This window comes from Mesocricetus auratus, unplaced genomic scaffold (assembly GCF_017639785.1).
Source record: "Mesocricetus auratus isolate SY011 unplaced genomic scaffold, BCM_Maur_2.0 Super-Scaffold_100021, whole genome shotgun sequence".
Lineage (NCBI taxonomy): Eukaryota > Metazoa > Chordata > Mammalia > Rodentia > Cricetidae > Mesocricetus > Mesocricetus auratus.
Window position 1 is genome coordinate 4,364,523 of NW_024429202.1, and position 17,685 is coordinate 4,382,207.

At 46.0% G+C, this 17,685-nt stretch overlaps 1 protein-coding gene across 1 annotated transcript in view; it reads right to left on the bottom strand.

The window, feature by feature from the left end:
- Kif6 (kinesin family member 6) overlaps positions 1-9,241 on the bottom strand; it is a 290,945-nt gene extending 281,704 nt beyond the window's left edge. The window contains exons 1-2 of the mRNA XM_040729501.1: positions 9,041-9,241; positions 3,242-3,351 (exon numbers count right to left, since the gene is read on the bottom strand). Coding sequence (XP_040585435.1) covers positions 3,242-3,351; positions 9,041-9,106 — 176 coding nt within the window. The 5' untranslated portion in view covers positions 9,107-9,241. The remainder of the gene's footprint in view (positions 1-3,241; positions 3,352-9,040) is intronic.
- Between the last annotated feature and the right edge of the window lie 8,444 nt (positions 9,242-17,685).

Genomic DNA, 17,685 nt, shown 5'->3' on the forward strand with positions numbered 1-17,685 from the left:
CGTCTTAGGACTCAGGAGACAACAGCAGATATGAGGAGGTAGCATTGCAGTTGGGGGGTCTGGAACACTCCTTCAAGCCTACAGGTAAACCACAGCCTTAGATCTGAACACCAGCATGGCACAGAAGTTCACAGAGCACACAGCCACCATGCATGAGTGTGCTCTAAGGACCATGGTCCAGCAGGGCCTCTGGGAAGCTGTCTATGAACAGGGCCTGCTGGCTTCTCTCACCTGGTTGTTGGTGATCCTGAGGCAATATTACATTCCCCATCCCACTTCCATGAGTACTAGGAATTACATCTATTACTGGAACATCAAGAGGTGCCAGGCACTTTCAAGATGGCACAGGTCACCCACTGAATATATTCTGAAAGGCTCCTTGTATAAAGCTAATTATGGTCAGCCCATTTACTGACTTGTGTATTTCCCAAATGCATATCAAGTGCTTCCCACATGTAGGCACTCTACCAAGGTTGTAATTAGATTGAAATACAATTTTAGATCAATACCTGTAAAACATAGTGAATTACTTGGAGGAAGGGCATGATACCCTCTGCTTAGAGAGATGGCTCAGGTTAAGAGACTAAGAGCACTCGCTGCCCTTACAGAGGACCCAAGTTCAGTTTCCAGAACCACATACGGCACCTTGCAACCACTTGTAAATCCAACTCCAGGGAACCAAACGCCCTTCTCTTGCCCCCGTGGGCACACAGCTTTCTCACAACACCCAGTACAGTGCATATACACCTGTGTACTAATTTTAAAAACCGAAAGCACCTTTGCATCCATTAAATCAGTTTAAAAGGATATCTTCTGGTCTTTAAAAGAATGGTGGAACAAGAAATCATCCAGAGAGTTCTATTATCTCCATACTTCAGAATGAAGACTTCAAGATCAGAGTTTATAGGTAATTGTGTATTGAGCATCAGATATCCCCAAACATTTCACTTTCACAACAGAGTTACAATCTGGACGGTAACTTTGACCAGCTGTCTTCTGAAGAGTAAAAGAGAAGCCTAGAATTCAGAACAGCTGCAAGAAGTTCAGTTCAAGAAGATGACGCTGAGGCCAAGGAGATAAGAAGTGACTCGGGACCCTCATGCCATCAGTGACACACCCAGACAGAACGTGACTTGGGGCCCTCATGCCATCAGTGACACACCCAGACAGAGCATGGGGCTCCTGAGGACCAAGATATCCCTTTAATACCCAAAGCCCATTTCAACTGCACAAGACGACAACTCCTTCTAAATGCTCGGTCCCAAACGCCCCCTTGGTCCCTCTCTTTTTATTTTACTTTGTAATGAGTTCATGGGCAAACTCTGTCAACTCTGGCCTCCAAATATCAGAATCCAATTAGAGTAGAGCCTGGCATCCTCAGACATGTCTGCAGGTGTGCAGACCTCTTACATCATATAACAGTGTTTGTACACGGTTTGTGCCTCTCTCTCTCCATATATTATGCAGATTTCTTACAACACCCAATACAGTGCAAATGTCATGTGAATAGCTTTATACTCATGTGAATAACTTTACACTATGCTGTTTATGGAAAGATGATAACAGAGCCTGTGTGTGTTCAATACAATTGTTTTGTTTTTGATTGTTTTTTTGTGTGGGGGGGTGTTTCAAGACAGGGTTTCCCTGTGGCTTTGGAGCCTGTCCTGTAACTGGCTCTTGTAGACCAGGCTGGCCTCAAACTCACAGAGATCCGCCTGCCTCTGCCTCCCTAGTGCTGGGATTAAAGGCGTGCGCCGCCACCACCCAGCTAGTACAGACAGTTTTAGTTCTGTTTAGTACGTAGGTTGGTGAGACAGATGGATGCAGAACGGGATACAGTGGACATTCCTTAGCAGTTCACTTCCCACTAATTACTTTACAATTATGTCACCTGTCTTCCTTGCCCCCTTACAGTGTTTGCTGCATGTGTCCGCAAGTGCCATCCTACCGCAAGGTCAGCAAGGATGGCGCTATGGCAATGGGGGTGTGCTGCAGCACGGGAGGCGACAGCTCCAGCCACTCATAAGTTCCTATGTAAGCTGGCCTCTCTGTGTCCTTGGATCTGTCTTCTTCCGGCCTGTCCCTTGCTTGCTCTGTAAGCCTCGTGGTCCCCTTTCTTTCCTCGAACACACAAGCACTCTTCTGTCTTGAGGACTTTGCTCCTCCTGTCCCTGTGGCTTGGACCTCTCACCTCCCTGGATGGCAGTGAAGAATGCACAGCCTAAGAGAAAAACAAAACTACCCACGTATGGTATCTAAAGTGCTCCAGCTAGTTTAAAGTAGAAGAAAAAAATGAACCTGGGAAATTAATTAGAATAGTACATTTAGCCTGATACATTCAAATTTTTGTCACTATGATATGGGATCAACATGAAAAAAGTTCCTGAGATATTTTATATTCTTTTTATTTTTTCACATTAAAACTTTGGAATAAATGGATATATTACAGAGTACCTCATTTCAGGATAGACGTGATTCAGGTGGATGGTCCACAGGACATCACAGGTACTGAATATGGACCTGTGCACCTGGGACCTGGGCATCATTTATACCACAAACACAGCCCACCTAAGCAACACAGAGACTGGACCAGAACATCTCACCTTTCATGGCATCTTCACGTTCGTGGACTTCATGAGGGACTAACCCACAATAAGCAGAGCGAGATAATCGTGACACTGGAGCTGGAAGCTGGTACTATAACCGTGTTACCTCTTTATTACCTATATGTGGTGTGTATGTGCTCATGCGTGTGCATATCTGTGGTGGTGGGGTGCACGTGTTCCCAATATATTTGTGGAAGTCAAAGGACAGCTTCACACACCCATTCTCAGGGTTCATTCCAACTTGTGTTTGACAACGGAGCTCACTGGCCTACAACTTTACCAGGTTTGCTGGTGCATGGGCTGACAGGGCTCCACCTCCCTCTGCCTCCCATCTTACTCAGATCTCAGGGGGCCATTACTGTGTCCAGCTTTCGCATGGGTTCTAGGGATCTGAACTCAGGTCCTCAGGCCTGGAAGGTAAGTACTTTATGGACAGAGCCTTCTCTCCAGCCCGGGAATATAATCTCAAAAACAGAAACCTACCTTTTAATGTTGGGCATAATAATGGCCTTGAGCCATTATTATGTATACCATATTATGGTCACCACAGAAATGGGGCTGACGATTTTGGCAGCAGAAACTGACACAGGACAAGCACCTGCTTAGTAAGCCAAGAGGAGGGACACAGAGCTTACTTGAACTTGTAGCTTTCTCGCTTATTATTCACAAATCCGTCCGCCAGATCTCGGGGTAAGAGAATTTCCAAGGTAGATGCTAATTTTTCATCTTCATCTATAGAATAAATCTGCAAATATAAGAAAAGGTAAAATTCCAGCATGGCCTCTTACCTGAATGGGATTAGCATTGTAACGGTACAAAAACTGTGCATTCATGACAAAATATTATAGCAGAGTATAATCTGTAAAATTTTACTTTGAACTGTTAGTAGGTTCATACAAATACATAGAACAAAACAAGAGTTAAACCCTAAATGACGCTTGGATTAGTGACTTTTTGTTAATGTGATAAAAGGCCATGACCAAAAGCAATTTATGCAAGAAAGAGTTTATTTTTGCTTGTGGTTCCTGTAGGAGAGTCCATGAGGTCAGGGGAGAAGGCATGCCAGCAGGTGGCCAAAGCAGGAGCCTGGAGATCAGATCTTCAAACACAAGTCATGAGGCAAAGAGTGAACTGGGTGAGGCAACCCAGTGACTTCCTCCAGCAAGACTCTAGCTTCTGAAGTTTCCATACCTAATAGTGCCAAGAGCTGGAAATCAAGTGTTCAGGTGTCTGAGCCTACGGGGGACATTCTCTTTCAAACCAGGCTGTATCAAGGTTCTGATGATCTAACATCCACCTTGCTGTTGAGAAGACCCTCAAAAGCCTTTTTCTAGGCACTGCTTCCCCATCTGGAGAGGAGGTTCACATTCTTGCTACACCCTATGAACACTTCTGAGCATGTGTGAGCTACAGACAAGAGTCACAACAATGACGTCTAAACCTTCTCAGAGAGCTAACAGGAGTGTTCAAGTTTCAGTTATATCCCCCAAGCCCCAAGTTTCAGGCATCTGATGAGCCGTGTGGTTTGAAAAGATAAGTGTTCGTGTCTGTGATATCAAGTGCTTTCATCCCAGCTCAACCCACTGCTTACTAAGTGACCTGGGAGAAATCACTTCCGCTTTCCAGGCTGACACGGAAGTAGAGAGCCCTAAAACCTTAACAATGGAACCATTTTCTGATTCCTGTCTCTGTTACCCACTCTTTTATTTCTTGGCCAGGAAAATCAACACACAAGGCTCTTAAAAACAAAACAAAACAAACAAACAAAAAACCTACAATTTAAAGTCTGCATGCTGAACCCAACTGCCAGGTGTGTGACCAGCCACTGCTCTCAGCATCAGTGTGGGAAACAAAATCTACGGCTACCTTGTAGAAAGCAAGGGTGGCAGTCGGATGAAGTAATGTAAATGGAAGTGTTTTGTAATGCGCCATAAAAAGAAATTGTAGAAAGGCTTCTTGTCTTTCACCAGGAAATAAAATCTCTTACAGGCAGTACTTCCTGTTTAGGTTAGATTCATTTAGACGTATGATTAGAGGGTAAGAGTCATATTCCTACCCACAGAAAACCCAAGTTTACAGAAAGCATGAATAATTCCCAAAGCAGATGCTTTTTTTTATTTAATTTGAGACAGGGTCTCACTATGTAAACCTGAATGGCTTGGAACTCTCTCTGTTGACCCAGCTGGCAGAGATCCATCTATTACTGCCACCAAATCCAAGTGCTGGGATTAAAGGCATGTGCCATACCTGGCCTAACCCGATTCTTATTGAAACAACTTACTTAAAAAACATGAAAAGTTCAGGTGAAAAGCCATTTTGTAAAATAAAATTGCTGCAAGCAGAAGAGGAAGGAGGCTTTCTGACTAGATTTTTTTTTCTCCCAAGAGACATTTACAAACTCTATCCTGTTAGGATAGAACCTAACACAACCAGCAATAAATGAATGAACAAACAAACAAAACCAAACCGAAAGTCAACGAAATGATTCCTAATGACTCTGCTGTACTCATAGACCAGAGCCTAGCATTCGCACCAGCAGAGTCTTCGTGCAGCAACTGGTGGGAGCAGATGGGGATACCCACGGTCAAACAGTAGGCAGGCTCAGGAAACCCCGTGGAAGAGGCAGAGGATGGAGTGTAGGAGCCAGAGGGGTCAAGGATATCACAAGAACGTGGCCCACAGAATCAACTAACCTGGGCCCATAGGAGCTCACAGAGACTAAACCGACAGTCAGGGAGCCTGCACGGACTGACCTAGGTCCTCTGCATACATGATACGGTTGTGTAGCTTGGTGTTTTTATGGGACTCCTGACAGAGGGAGTGGGGACTATCTCTGACTTGTCTGCCTGTTTTTGGGACTCTTTGCATCCTAGTGGGTTGCCTTGCACAGCATTATATGAGGGGATGCACCTAGTCTGATTGTAACTTGTTATGTCATGTTTGGTTGATATCCTGGGAGGCCTGCTCTTTTCTGAAGGGAAACAGAGAGGTGGGTCTTGGGGAGAAGAATGATGGAGAGGAGGAACTGGGAGGAGAGGAGGGAGGGGAAACTGTGGTCTGATGTAATATATGAGAGAATACAAAACAATTTATCCTGTAGGGCAGGGCATTGCTAGTTTAATAGGAGTAAAAGGAGTGTGTATGATACAAAATACACAAAACTGAGCAGAGACACATACTTTAAAAAAATCTTTATCTTGGGTGGAAGCTAGAGATCTGAGTGGTTAAGAGTGCTTGCCATTCTTTCAAAGGACATGGGTTTGGTATATGGCACCCATAGTCACCAGCTGTGAGGGATTGCTGCCCCCTTCTGGCCTCCGAGGGTATGTGCACTCTCTTGCACACACACACACACACACACACACACACACACTAATTTTAAAAAGGAATCTTTACAGACAATTGGTATCTCTCTATGCTCAGTAATCAGAAAAGGAGGAACTGGGGTAGCAGATGAATTCCCACACTGTGCTTAAGACTGGGAAGTCCCTGAGAGCTAGGAGGTGACACAGTGCAGATGCTTCCCCAGCATCCAGATGGCCCTGAGTTCAAACCCTCACACTGCCACCACTAAAGAGAAGAACCAGAAAACTTTAATAGAGTGGCTTTCACCCTTCCTCTATGTCTCTCTCTCTCTCTCTCTCTCTCCACCCCACCCCACCGTGTGTGTGTGTGTGTGTGTGTGTGTGTGTGTGTGTGTGTGTGTGTGTTGATTTTGAGATAGGGTCTCAGTGTAAAGTCCTGACTGTCCTGGAACTCACATATAGACCTAGTTGGATTTGAACTCACAGAGACACACCTGCCTCTGCCTCCCTACGACTGGAATTAAAGATGTCTATCACCTTACCCAGATGCTTGTTTTTTCTTTTCCAACAACAACAAAAGACAAAAGCAAAACAACAACAAGAAACCAGGGTCTCAGAGAGTAGTAGCTAATACTATTGGAGTTTCTGGAGCTCACTATGGGGCCTAGGTTGACTCAAAAAAGTCCCCCTTGTTCACACCCCCTTCCCCCCCACCACCACCAGTGAGTGTCGAGATTGACAGGTATGTGCCCCCAGGTCTGGCCTAATCTGTAAATTGGTATGATTAATATTTTTATGGTTCAAAGAGTTAGATAGATGAAGTCGTGGAGCTGCTCTTGGTTTTGTACCGTAAACGGCACTCACAGTCAGAGAGACAGTCACATTTATTGGGACAAGAAGAACTCTTATTGTGCGGCTTCTGAAGGACAGGGGGCACACCGGCTAGGTGTGTGTCAACTCCTGCTCTCTTCTGCTTGTGCTTGTAGCATACTGAGCCTCTATGACAGAATCTGGTATCGTGAAAACGCGGTGTGTGTCTGAGCTTACTTCCTGGAGGACGGCACAGGCCACTCTGTGTTCATCAAGAACATGGCAGAGAACGAACTAAGCTTCAAGACTCCTCCCCAGTTCTACCCCTGCCCACCTCCTAGCCATAGCTGAACTCTTTGACTGCCAAGCAAGTCCAAAGCCTAAGAATCGGGAGGTCAGGGTTACCTGGGACTGAGAAGGTCTCGGTGTGAGGAACTGCCAGGATGCCCAAAGCTCTCTCCCCACTGTTTTATTTAGCAACCAAGACTAACACTGGGACTGGATGACTCAGAGGTGAGGAGCACTGACTCATTTTACAGGAGGACCTGGGTTTCCATTCCCAGCACCCTCATGGGGGCTCACAACCATGTGTAACTCCAGCTCCAGGGGGTCTGGTGTCCTTTCCTGGCCTCTGGGTGCTGCATGAATGTTGTATACATTGTTCTGGTGGAGGTCCCATCTCAATACCCCTTCCCAGTCTCTCTCTCCCCAAACCCTGCCTCATCCCAGAAAACCTGCCAAACAGGGCTCCTCCCCCAAAGATGCTCAGGACTGCCCCCACAGGGTATTGGAATTGCCCCCCAGAAAAACAGGCTGGAGCTTTCTATCCTCTAAGCCCCGGCTTTTTCTAATTTGGTTTGATTTGGTCTGATTGGATTGCTGTGTTGGTGGAGAGGCTTATCGGGGTACAGAAATTTTTCATCAAGTAGGTAAAATAAAAAATTTTAAGTGACTAATATTTTTTCTCTGGGGTCTTTTCTTACAGTTTTCCTGAATGTTTTTCATGGGATAAAGGCCACAGATTACAATGGCAGAGACATTATAATCTCCTTGTTTTAAGGACATAAATTACCAGAGGCCAATGCTAAATTATAGGATGCCATAATGTTACACATTTGCATACACACAACACTAAAGCAATATTAATTACGTATTTATTCTAGGCGTTCACAAACATGAATCGGATTGCCTGAATACTCACTTTGGAAGTCAGGGTAACGGTTTTCGGGTTTGTTTTGTTTTGTTTTCTCTGTAGAGGTAATGTAAGTTTCAAAATCCGTATTTAAAATTATTAAACTTGGCGCCTCACACCAAAAACAAAACCAAAAACCAAGCAAACATCACCTGGAAGGGGGCAGGACTTGTTGGGAAGCAGGTTTGGGTGGTAAAGGTAGGAAGAGGAGGGAGGAAATGGAGAGAGTGAAACAATTAAAATTCCTGATACAAATGTAACATTTAAAAAGGTAAAGGCAGAAGTGGTGGCCCAAGCCTTTAATTCCATCGTTTAGGAAGCAGAGGCAGGTGAGTTCAGGACCAACCTGGTTTGCATACTGAGTTCCAGGCCAGCCAAGTACTACAAAGGGAAACCCTGTCTCAAGACAAACAACAAATTAACTTAAAATTAAACAAAGGTGAGTTCCTGCGACTCACCAGCTGGGTTCCCTGGCCATTTAACCTACCACACAGTGTCCTCCTGGGTAAGATAAGGACAATGACAAGAGCCCCAGCAGAGGATCAGTGGTAAACCAGAAAAGGAACCCGGCAGGTGGTGCTTTCTCCAAACATGGCCATGGCCATGCTTACCCAGGAGGCAGACATTGGCACACAGCTCGGCTAATGCTTTCTGGGGGCGGGCGTGTGTTGGGACACAAAGCAGCTACTGTGAATGCATGTCACAAGGAGTCTGTGAACATCGCCGAACAGCAACGCAGATAAGAAATCCCACAGGCATGCTTGCCTGTAATTGTGTGATTCCACTCACGAACGTGCATTACAATACTTGCTCTCTGGCTGCCCCATTGGGGACCCTTCAGCCCCAGCTCCAAGGTGTGAGTGCAGAACTTGGGGTTGGGGGCAGTGGCCCAGAAGAGTGCAAGGAGCACCTGTTGGTGGATGGGAACGAACGAACGGCACAGGTGAGTGTGCAAACAGGCCCGCGTGCACGAGTGTGCACACCTGTTCCAGGCTCCGGGCTGAGGCTGTGGGCGGGCCCTGTCCGCCCTCGGGGCTGCAGTCTGCGTGGCGGCCCCGCGCCCCGCCCCAACCCCCGCGCTGCCGCCCCCACCCCACGCGACCCACGCGGGACCCCGCGGCCCGTACCCCTTGTTGCTGCTTCCGCATCGAGGGCTTCACCCTAGCGAAAATCTGGATCGTCTGCTTCACCATCACCAGCGGAGACTCCACACTGACCCTTGACCTTTCCGAGTTAGGTCACCCCAAAACTTTCTACTCACGCCTCCTGCTGAGACCCATTGCCCTAGCAACAGTAACCACGGATGCTACCCAAGCAGCACCGCGGCCAGCGGGATCCCGCCTCCTCTACTCTAATTGGTCATGAACGGAGAGTAAGGGCTGAGGGCGGGGCCGAGCTGGGGCGGGGCGGGGGGGAGCGCTGCGCATGTGTGTGGGAGATGGGAGATGCTCTAGGGACTTGATTAAAGGGTTTGCAACCCCCAGCCTGGCCCCTTTCCTAACAACTCCTCACTCGTTCGTTAACTCCTTTAAGTCTGTCTGGTCAGTCTGCCTTTATCAGGCCTTTTTTGGTTGCAGCTCCCAAGCTGCCCTGAGTTTACTTGGAAATCATTGTGTGACAAAGCAGGTTCTCAACAGAAATCACAACCCAAGGGCAAGGGCGGTGCTGAGTTCTCGGTGAAGAGACTGCTTCCCATGGGAAACGTCTGGAAACGAGGAACTCCTGGGAGACAGCCTCTGAAAACGGGCCCAACCTCCACTCACCAGGAAAATGCAAATTAAAACCAAACCGCAATGTGGCTCAGATCAATAGTGACTGAGAACTTCGTGAGAATAATATATATATAAGAGAGGGCAGAGGGAAGGGGAAGGGAGGGGAGGAGAGGAGAGAGGAGAAGAGAAGAGAAAGAAGAGAAGAGAAGAGAGAGAAGAGAAGAGAGAGAAGAGAAGAGAAGAGAAGAGAAGAGAAGAGAAGAGAAGAGAAGAGAGAGAAGAGAAGCTATAATGGCCTCCACCTCACCATCTGAGTGCGTCTCCATCTCCACCTTCGTTTGTGTGGTTTTGATTTTTGTTTTCCGAGAAAACATAAGGTACAGCTACTTTGTGTAATCCACCCACTGCAATTTGGGGACATTTATCTCAGGCAAATGAAAACTTGTGTTCACGAGGAAATCTGTGTGTTTGCTGAATTGGTAATACATCCTAACTGCGGGCAAGGCAGACTTAGAACACTGTCTTAAAAGGAATGAACCATTGATAATATGTAAGAACCTGAATGAATCCCCTGAATTAAAAACAAGCAAGCAGAAGTTAAATATTACATATGAGTCCCTTTATATAACATTCTTGAAATGACAAAATGCCGGAGATGAGGTCACCAGGGCGATAGGGAGGGAAAGAGAACAGAGCCAACATACAGAAGACCTGCATGTCAAGAGAGGATGGAGAAGATTGGTGACGCCCTCCCGGTGAATGTCTTCTTGTCTAGCTATATCGTTCTACAAGAGGTTCCTGTTGTGGGAAACTGGAGGAAGGGCACACAGTTATCTCTATTATGTTTACAAGTGTACAATTACTTTCAAAAATAGCTTTAAAAATTTTATTTAAGTTAGAAACAAGCTTGCTTCATATATAAATCCCAGCTCCCTCTCCCTCCTCCCCCGGCCTCTCCAGCAGGTCCCCCAGTCTCCCACCCAATCTCCACTCGGATCCCCAGGGAGAGTGAGGCCCTCCATGGTGGATCTCCAACGACTGTCATTTCATCCAGGGCAGGGCCTAGGCCCTCCTCCAAGAGTCCCGGCTGAGGCAGCATCCCATATTTGTGGGATGGGCACTCAGATTCTATTTGTACACTGGGGATAAATACTACCCAAGGCCCCATATATTACCTAGGCCTCCTCACTGACATCCACATTCAGGGGGTCTGAGTCAGTCCCACTTTTTAAATGACATTCTTGAGCAAATGAATAAATAAACCAATCACAGATTGAGAGCTTGTTATTTTTCATAACATGTAGCTAATAAAGGATATCTAGATACATTTTTAAACCAGTTTAAAATCCAATCATAGACAAGCAAATAACTCAGTCTGGGGATGTAGTTCAGCGACAAAGGGCCTGCACAGCATCCTAAGGAAAAAATAAATCCAATTTGGGGTTCTGGGGAGAAGGTTCGGTGGTTAAGACCTATGCTGCTAACTCCCAGAGACAGGAGTTTGATTCCCAACACCCATGTCTGGTAGCTCACAACCACCTGTATCTCCATCTCCCTGGAACCTGGCACCCTCTCTAGGCACCCTCACATACATGCATATATACATAAATAAATACACCTTTTTCCAATTCAAATTTTTAAAAGATAGCACAAACATTTGAGGAAACACTTCATTCATGAAAAGGATTATGTGGCTGGCAAATAAATACATTAAAAAATGGTGGATGTCATTAAACCACAATGGGACTCCACTGCATACCTCTTGTGAAAGTCAAAATAAGGGATGGATATTGATGGTACTAAGTGTTGGCACAGATCTAAAGTATCTAGAACTTTGAAGTTCAGCAGCAAGACAAGATGTAGGCATCATTTTCCAGAGCAGCCTTAGAGTTTCTAATAAAATTAAGCACACCCATGTCACATGGTTCAAAAAAAATCACAGGCATCTAGACAGGAATGTTCATGGAAACTTCATTAGCAATAGCCAAAAAAACTGTAAACAAAATCTTTGGACCAACAGATAAACTGCTAGTGCAATCCAAACAGTCAAAGGGTAGACTGTAGGTACCTGCAGCATGACAAAATCTCTAATTTATTATGCCCAGTGAAAGATGCCAGATTGTTAGTTACATGCAATCTAATTTCATTTATATGATATCCTAGATAAAGGAAAACTATAAGGACAGAAAACAGATGAATGATTTCCAAAGGCTGGAATAGGAAAGAGAATTGACTACAAAGGATCATGGGTGGGCTTGAGATACAGTGATAGAATATACCTCTGAGTGTGTCTATGAGGGGGTTCTGGGAGGTTTGGCTGAAGACTCTGAGTGCAAACAGCACAATCTGTCGGATGGTGGTCAAATCCCGGACTGAAAGGAAATGAAGAAAAAAGCTAGATCAAATCCAGCACTCATCTTCGTCTTCTTCCGGATCTCCTGAGATGTGAGCAATCAGCCTCACCTCTTCTGCTGCCACAGCCAGGAGCTTTTCCCGTAGCTGTGCCTTCACCACCATGATGGACTGAAACCATGCACCGAAGTAACATGTTCTGCAAGCTGCTGCTTGCCAAGCTTTTGGTCACAGCAACAAGAAAGGTAATGAATAAAACCTTTGGCGTATGTGCATGTGTGTGTGCATATGTGCATGTGTGCTTGTATTTATGTGTGTGTGCAATCATGTGAAAAACCACGTGACAACCTTGGCTATCATTCCTCAGAGACCAATTACCTTGGTTTTTGATACAGAGTCTTTCACCGGCCTAGAACTTAGCAAGTGGCCTAGGCTGGCTCCTGCATACCTCTACCTCTCCTGCTCTGGGATTATATGCACATGCCACCACCCCCAAACATTCTTTTCCTGTAGGTTCTGGGGCTGGAATTCAGGACCTCATGCATATGCAGCAATCACTTTACCAACTAAACTAAGTCCCTGGCCCTGTGAGTACAGCCTTCTGAAGAGTCATGTAGCTGCTTATAGAGCATGCTGAGATTGCAAGCTGCTCTACCTCCTGGGGCCATACTTGTGATGTACATACTTTAAGTAGACAGATAAAGACAACAGGCATTGTGCTGGAACCCGGAAACTGGAGCATCTAACTAAAAGCATTCACAGTCCAAATGGTTAATGTACAATGTTGCCTGAAGGCATTCTATGCATGGCCAGTAGTTGAAGCCTGTTCCCGTTTATGGGGTAAGTGACTCCCAGGCTGTGCCTGGGGCTGCTTTCCTTTAATCCCCAGCAGATGGTTGTAATGGGTACACACTGAGCTTTGTGATTAAATCTCCTAGCTTCCCTGTCTTTCCCCCAACTGGATTTCTACGCACTCAGTATTCTTATTTGTACCTTGCCTTATTTAGACGTAATCGAGATGCTATTTAATTGTTAAAGTTCCCTTGAGCTCTGTAGTCGCCCAAGTCACAGATGGTTGCACCAAGCCAATGAACTGGGGCTTCTCTGCCCCGAAATGTGTAAGAATAAAGCTGAGTCTGCAGCAAATTAGTCCGTGGGCAAGTTGGTTGGGCTCCATCCGCCTGTTGGTCTTGTTTTGCTTTTTAGAAAAAGTTGCAGCTCTAGGGCTAGTTTCAAGTACCTCTTGGAGCTGTTGGTACTCCAGTCATAAAATGCATCATTTTATTTTACATGTCTAAAGAGAGACCAGTTTAAAAAATGTAGACTAGTAATTTTGACATCGAATGTGTACACACAGTTACCAAATTGCAGTAAACTTTCTCCTCTTTTATTTTTTATTTTATGGCTTGAGAATTTCATACCGGCATCTATTATATTTTGATCAAACCTATCCTCACTTTCTCCCCTCCAACTCTTCCCAAATCCCTCTCCTCTTTTCCCTCCCAATTCCATGTGATCTTTTTGTTTGTTTTTAAAGCCACTGGGTTCTCTTAGTGGAGTCAGTGTATGCATGTCTGTAGGAACATCCAGCAGAGCTTGAGACAACCTGTCAGGGGCCGAGTCCCAAAGAAAGCTGATTGTCCGGTCTCCAGCAGCTCTCAATGGTTCCTCGTTCCTCTGCTCACCAAGGGCCTTCTTAAGACCCTGCCCACTGCATGCTGGAATGGGCTTGGCTAGATCTTGTGGAGGAGCCACACAGAACAGTATTTTCTGGGCATGGCAGGGCAGTGTACACATAAACTCACAGACGCTATGATTCGCCCCTTCTCTGGAACTCACTCTCTTCCTGACCACCCAACTGTGCGCTCTGTATCAGGTGGACAGCATGCTAAGACCCACAGCGATGGTTTCACTCACCGGGTGCCAGGTCTCCTCTTCATAACATCCTCCACGAAGCCAGGTTGATAATGAGAATCCCCTGCTTATTGGTAGACAACAGTATTAATAAGACAGCCGTCATTTGATACGGACTGCCTTGCTAGCTGTGACTGTCCATAGGGTAACGGTACCGCACACCCAGTCCACGAGTGTGGGGGTTAAACATGTGGGGAGAGAAAGGAGTGGAGAGACGCAGAAGTCACAGCAGATTGGGGGAGGACACTTTCATTAGGAATCCCCCTAAAGCTCAGCTATCTTGTGGGTGGTCAGGACCGGAGGGACCCTTCACATCCCCCCGTCTCGGCAGGACGCTTGCCCATTGTTTCCGAACTAATGGAGAATACACACAGCGGTTTCTGGTACTCATTAAATGCTGAATAATAAACAAGCTTTGATACTCCTGAGCAGTGGCACCACAAAATCTGTAATATATAATTTCAGCAAAGACATTTCTTTTGAGAATATGTTTGGCTAATTTAAAGCATGATTTCATTAGCATAACCATATTTCCAAACACAGCAGAGTGAAATTCATAAGTCTTCACCCACACTCTGGATTTATAGGGTACTGTGGGAATCTTGGTGTTGGTACACATGTACTGACTTCCTTAGCCTATTGGCGGTGCGGTGCGGTGCGGTGCGGTGCGGTGTGGTGAGATCTTCTCAGCCACAGAGGTTCTCCCTCCTGCTGCTCCGTCACCACTCTGACTGAGAGACTGAGGCCCTCTTCTCTCAGTTTGTCTGATCCTCTTCCTGCAGCCTCTTGGGGCTCCCCTGAGCGGCAACATCAAAGTCAGCATAGATCTGGAAGCTGGTGGCCAGCCATAAGGGATTACAGCCCAGGCTGTCACCGGATTACAGAGTGTAGCACACGAACCAAATGACAGTGCCATGGCACAGAGGGAAGCCTCCAGTTTTGAATGGAAAATGTGACTGTGTGTGTGTGTGTTATACCCAGGCTTCTCATAAACATCCCAGCTTCTCCATCAGCAACCCGTCGCAGCAAGGGATGGGCTGAGTTGAAAATAACTCCAGGACTGCTTTCTTCTAAGAAAATGACCCACTCTGGCCTACCTCCTCCTGGCTTTTACATGCACGCTCCTCTGAGTAGCTCACTTAGGGTGGAAATTGAAACATAAAAGAAAACGGTATCTAGTGGAGACTACCCTAACATTTCATTATGGGCACCAAATCCAGCCAGTTTTAGCAAGCCAAACTGTCGTCACTGGAGTTTATGAAACGCTGACTTTCCGAGAAGACACTGGACAGTTTCATACTGTCTGCCTTCTGGTAGGGGAAGTCACATTTTAAAATGGTAGTTTTCACTTACTGGCTCTTTCTTCTTCAAATGCCTTTCTCTACCAGACAAACCAAAGGACTAGGGATCAGTCTTCCAGGGCCCATGCTGCGGCCACTTCGTATGACTTATCTAGTGGTATTTGTACATTTCTTCTGCAAGTATGCATGCATCATTGTGAGTTTTGTGTGTGTGTGTGTGTGCGTGTGCGTGTGCGTGCATGACTGTGTGTTCCCAAATGTATGTGGTTGCACTTATCTGTGCTTGCATGTGGAGGACAGAGGTTAACTTTGGTTATCTACTATTGTTATCCATCTTAGTTTTTAAAGGTTCATTTATTTATTCATTTTATTGTATGTATGCATGTGTGCATTTGTGTGTGTTTGTGTGTATATGTTTGTGTGTGCACATGGATGTTCTGGTTCCCATGGAAGCCTGAAGAGGGTGTCGGATCCCCTGGAACTGAAGTTACAGGTGGTTTTGAACTGCCTCAAATAGGTGCTAATAGCCAAAGCAAGCTCCAGCCTTCTGAAAGAGCTTATGACTCTTGACCACTGAGCCCTCTCTCCAGTCCTCCACCTTACTTTTGGAGACAGGGTTTCTCACTGAATCTGGAGCCTGGAATCTTGTGTAGTCTGGCTGCCCAGTGTTCCCAGGGAGCCTCTTGTCTCCACCTCCCAAGCTTGGGTTGCAGGCTTGCACCACTGAGCTGGACTTTTACTCAGATCCTTATGTATTTTCCCATAAAGCCATCTCCCAGTCCCTCTGTACATCTTCATACATTAAATAAATTAACTCAGGAAACTAAGCATCATGTCATTTAAGAAATCTGCACACAGAGAGGATGAAGAGCTGTCAAACATGGCTTCCTGAGACACAGACAGTGACCACACTGATGGTCCAACTCTTCCCCCAGTCAGTGCAGGCTGTGTCTTTGCCTCTTGATCCAATCCGTGTAGACAGAATCCTCATTTGGACAAAAATACACTTAAGGAAATACTCAACATCCTTAATCATCAGGGAAATGCAAATCAAAAGGACTCTGAGATACCATCTTACACTGATCAGAATGACTAGGATCAAAAATACTGAGAACAGCTTATGCTGGAGAGAATGTGGAGAAAGGGGACCATTCCTCCACTACTGGTGGAAGTACAAACTTGTACGGCCACTTTGGAAATCAGTATGGTGGTTTCTAAGAAAGTTGGGAATCAATCTACCTTAAGACCCAGCAATACCACTTTTGGTCATATACACAAAGGATGCTCAATCATACCACAAGGACACTTGCTCAACTATGTTCATAGCAGCTTTATTCATAATACCCAGAACCTGGAAACAACCTAAATGTCCCTCAACCAAAGAATGGATAAGGAAAATGTGGTACATTTATATAATGGAGCACTATTCTTCTGTTTAAAAAATGATGACCTCATAAAATTTGCAGGGAAATGGATGGAACTAGAATAAAACTATCCTGAGTGAGGTAACCCAGACTCAGAAATACAAATATGGTATGTATTCACTCATAAGTGGATATTTAGATATAAAGCAAAGGACTACAATCCACAGCTTCAGAGAAGCTAGGTAGCAAGGAGGACCCTAAGAGGGACACATGGATCGCCCTGGGAATGGAAATTAGACGAGATCTATGGGGGCTGAGGGTGGTAAGGGGGATGGGGATGAGAATGTGGGGAACGGGTGTGGGGGTGCAATGGTGGGGGGATGCAGTGGGAGAGCACTGGAAGAGACATCTTCCTATCTCAGTAGAGAGAGCCACTATGAGGTTACAGAGGAACCTGGTGCTAGGATGCTTCCCAAGAATCTACAAAGATGACCCCAGCTGAGACTCAGAGCAGTAGTGGAGAGGATGCCTGAACTGACCTACCCTGGAATCAGAATGGTGACTATCTCAATTGTCATCATGGAGCCTTTATCCAGTAATTGATAGAACCAGATGCCGAGATCCACAACCAAGCACCAGGCCAAGCTCCAGGAACCCAGTCGAAGAGAGGGAGGGGGAATATATGAGCAAGGGAAGTCAAGATCATGATGGAGAAATCTACAGAGACAGCTGAACCACCTCGTGGAAACTCACGAACCCCAGATAGCAGCCATGGAGACTCTGGAGGACAGAACTAGGCCCTCCATAACGTGGGAGACAGTTGTGAAACTTGGACTATCTAAGGGGCCCCTGGCATTAGGATCAGGATATGAACCTGGTACATGAGCCCCATATTGGAACCCATTCCCTATGGTAGGATACCATGCTCAGTGGCAGTAGGACCAGGATATAATCCTGGTGTACGACCTAGCTTGTTGGAACCCTCTCCCTATGGTAGAACGCGATACTCAGCCTGAATGCATGGGAGAGGGGCCCGGCCCTGCCCAAGCCTATTGTTCCAGACTTTGTTGAGTCCTCATGGGAGCCCTTACTGATGAGAATGAATTGACTGGGGGTGGGCTAGGGGGAA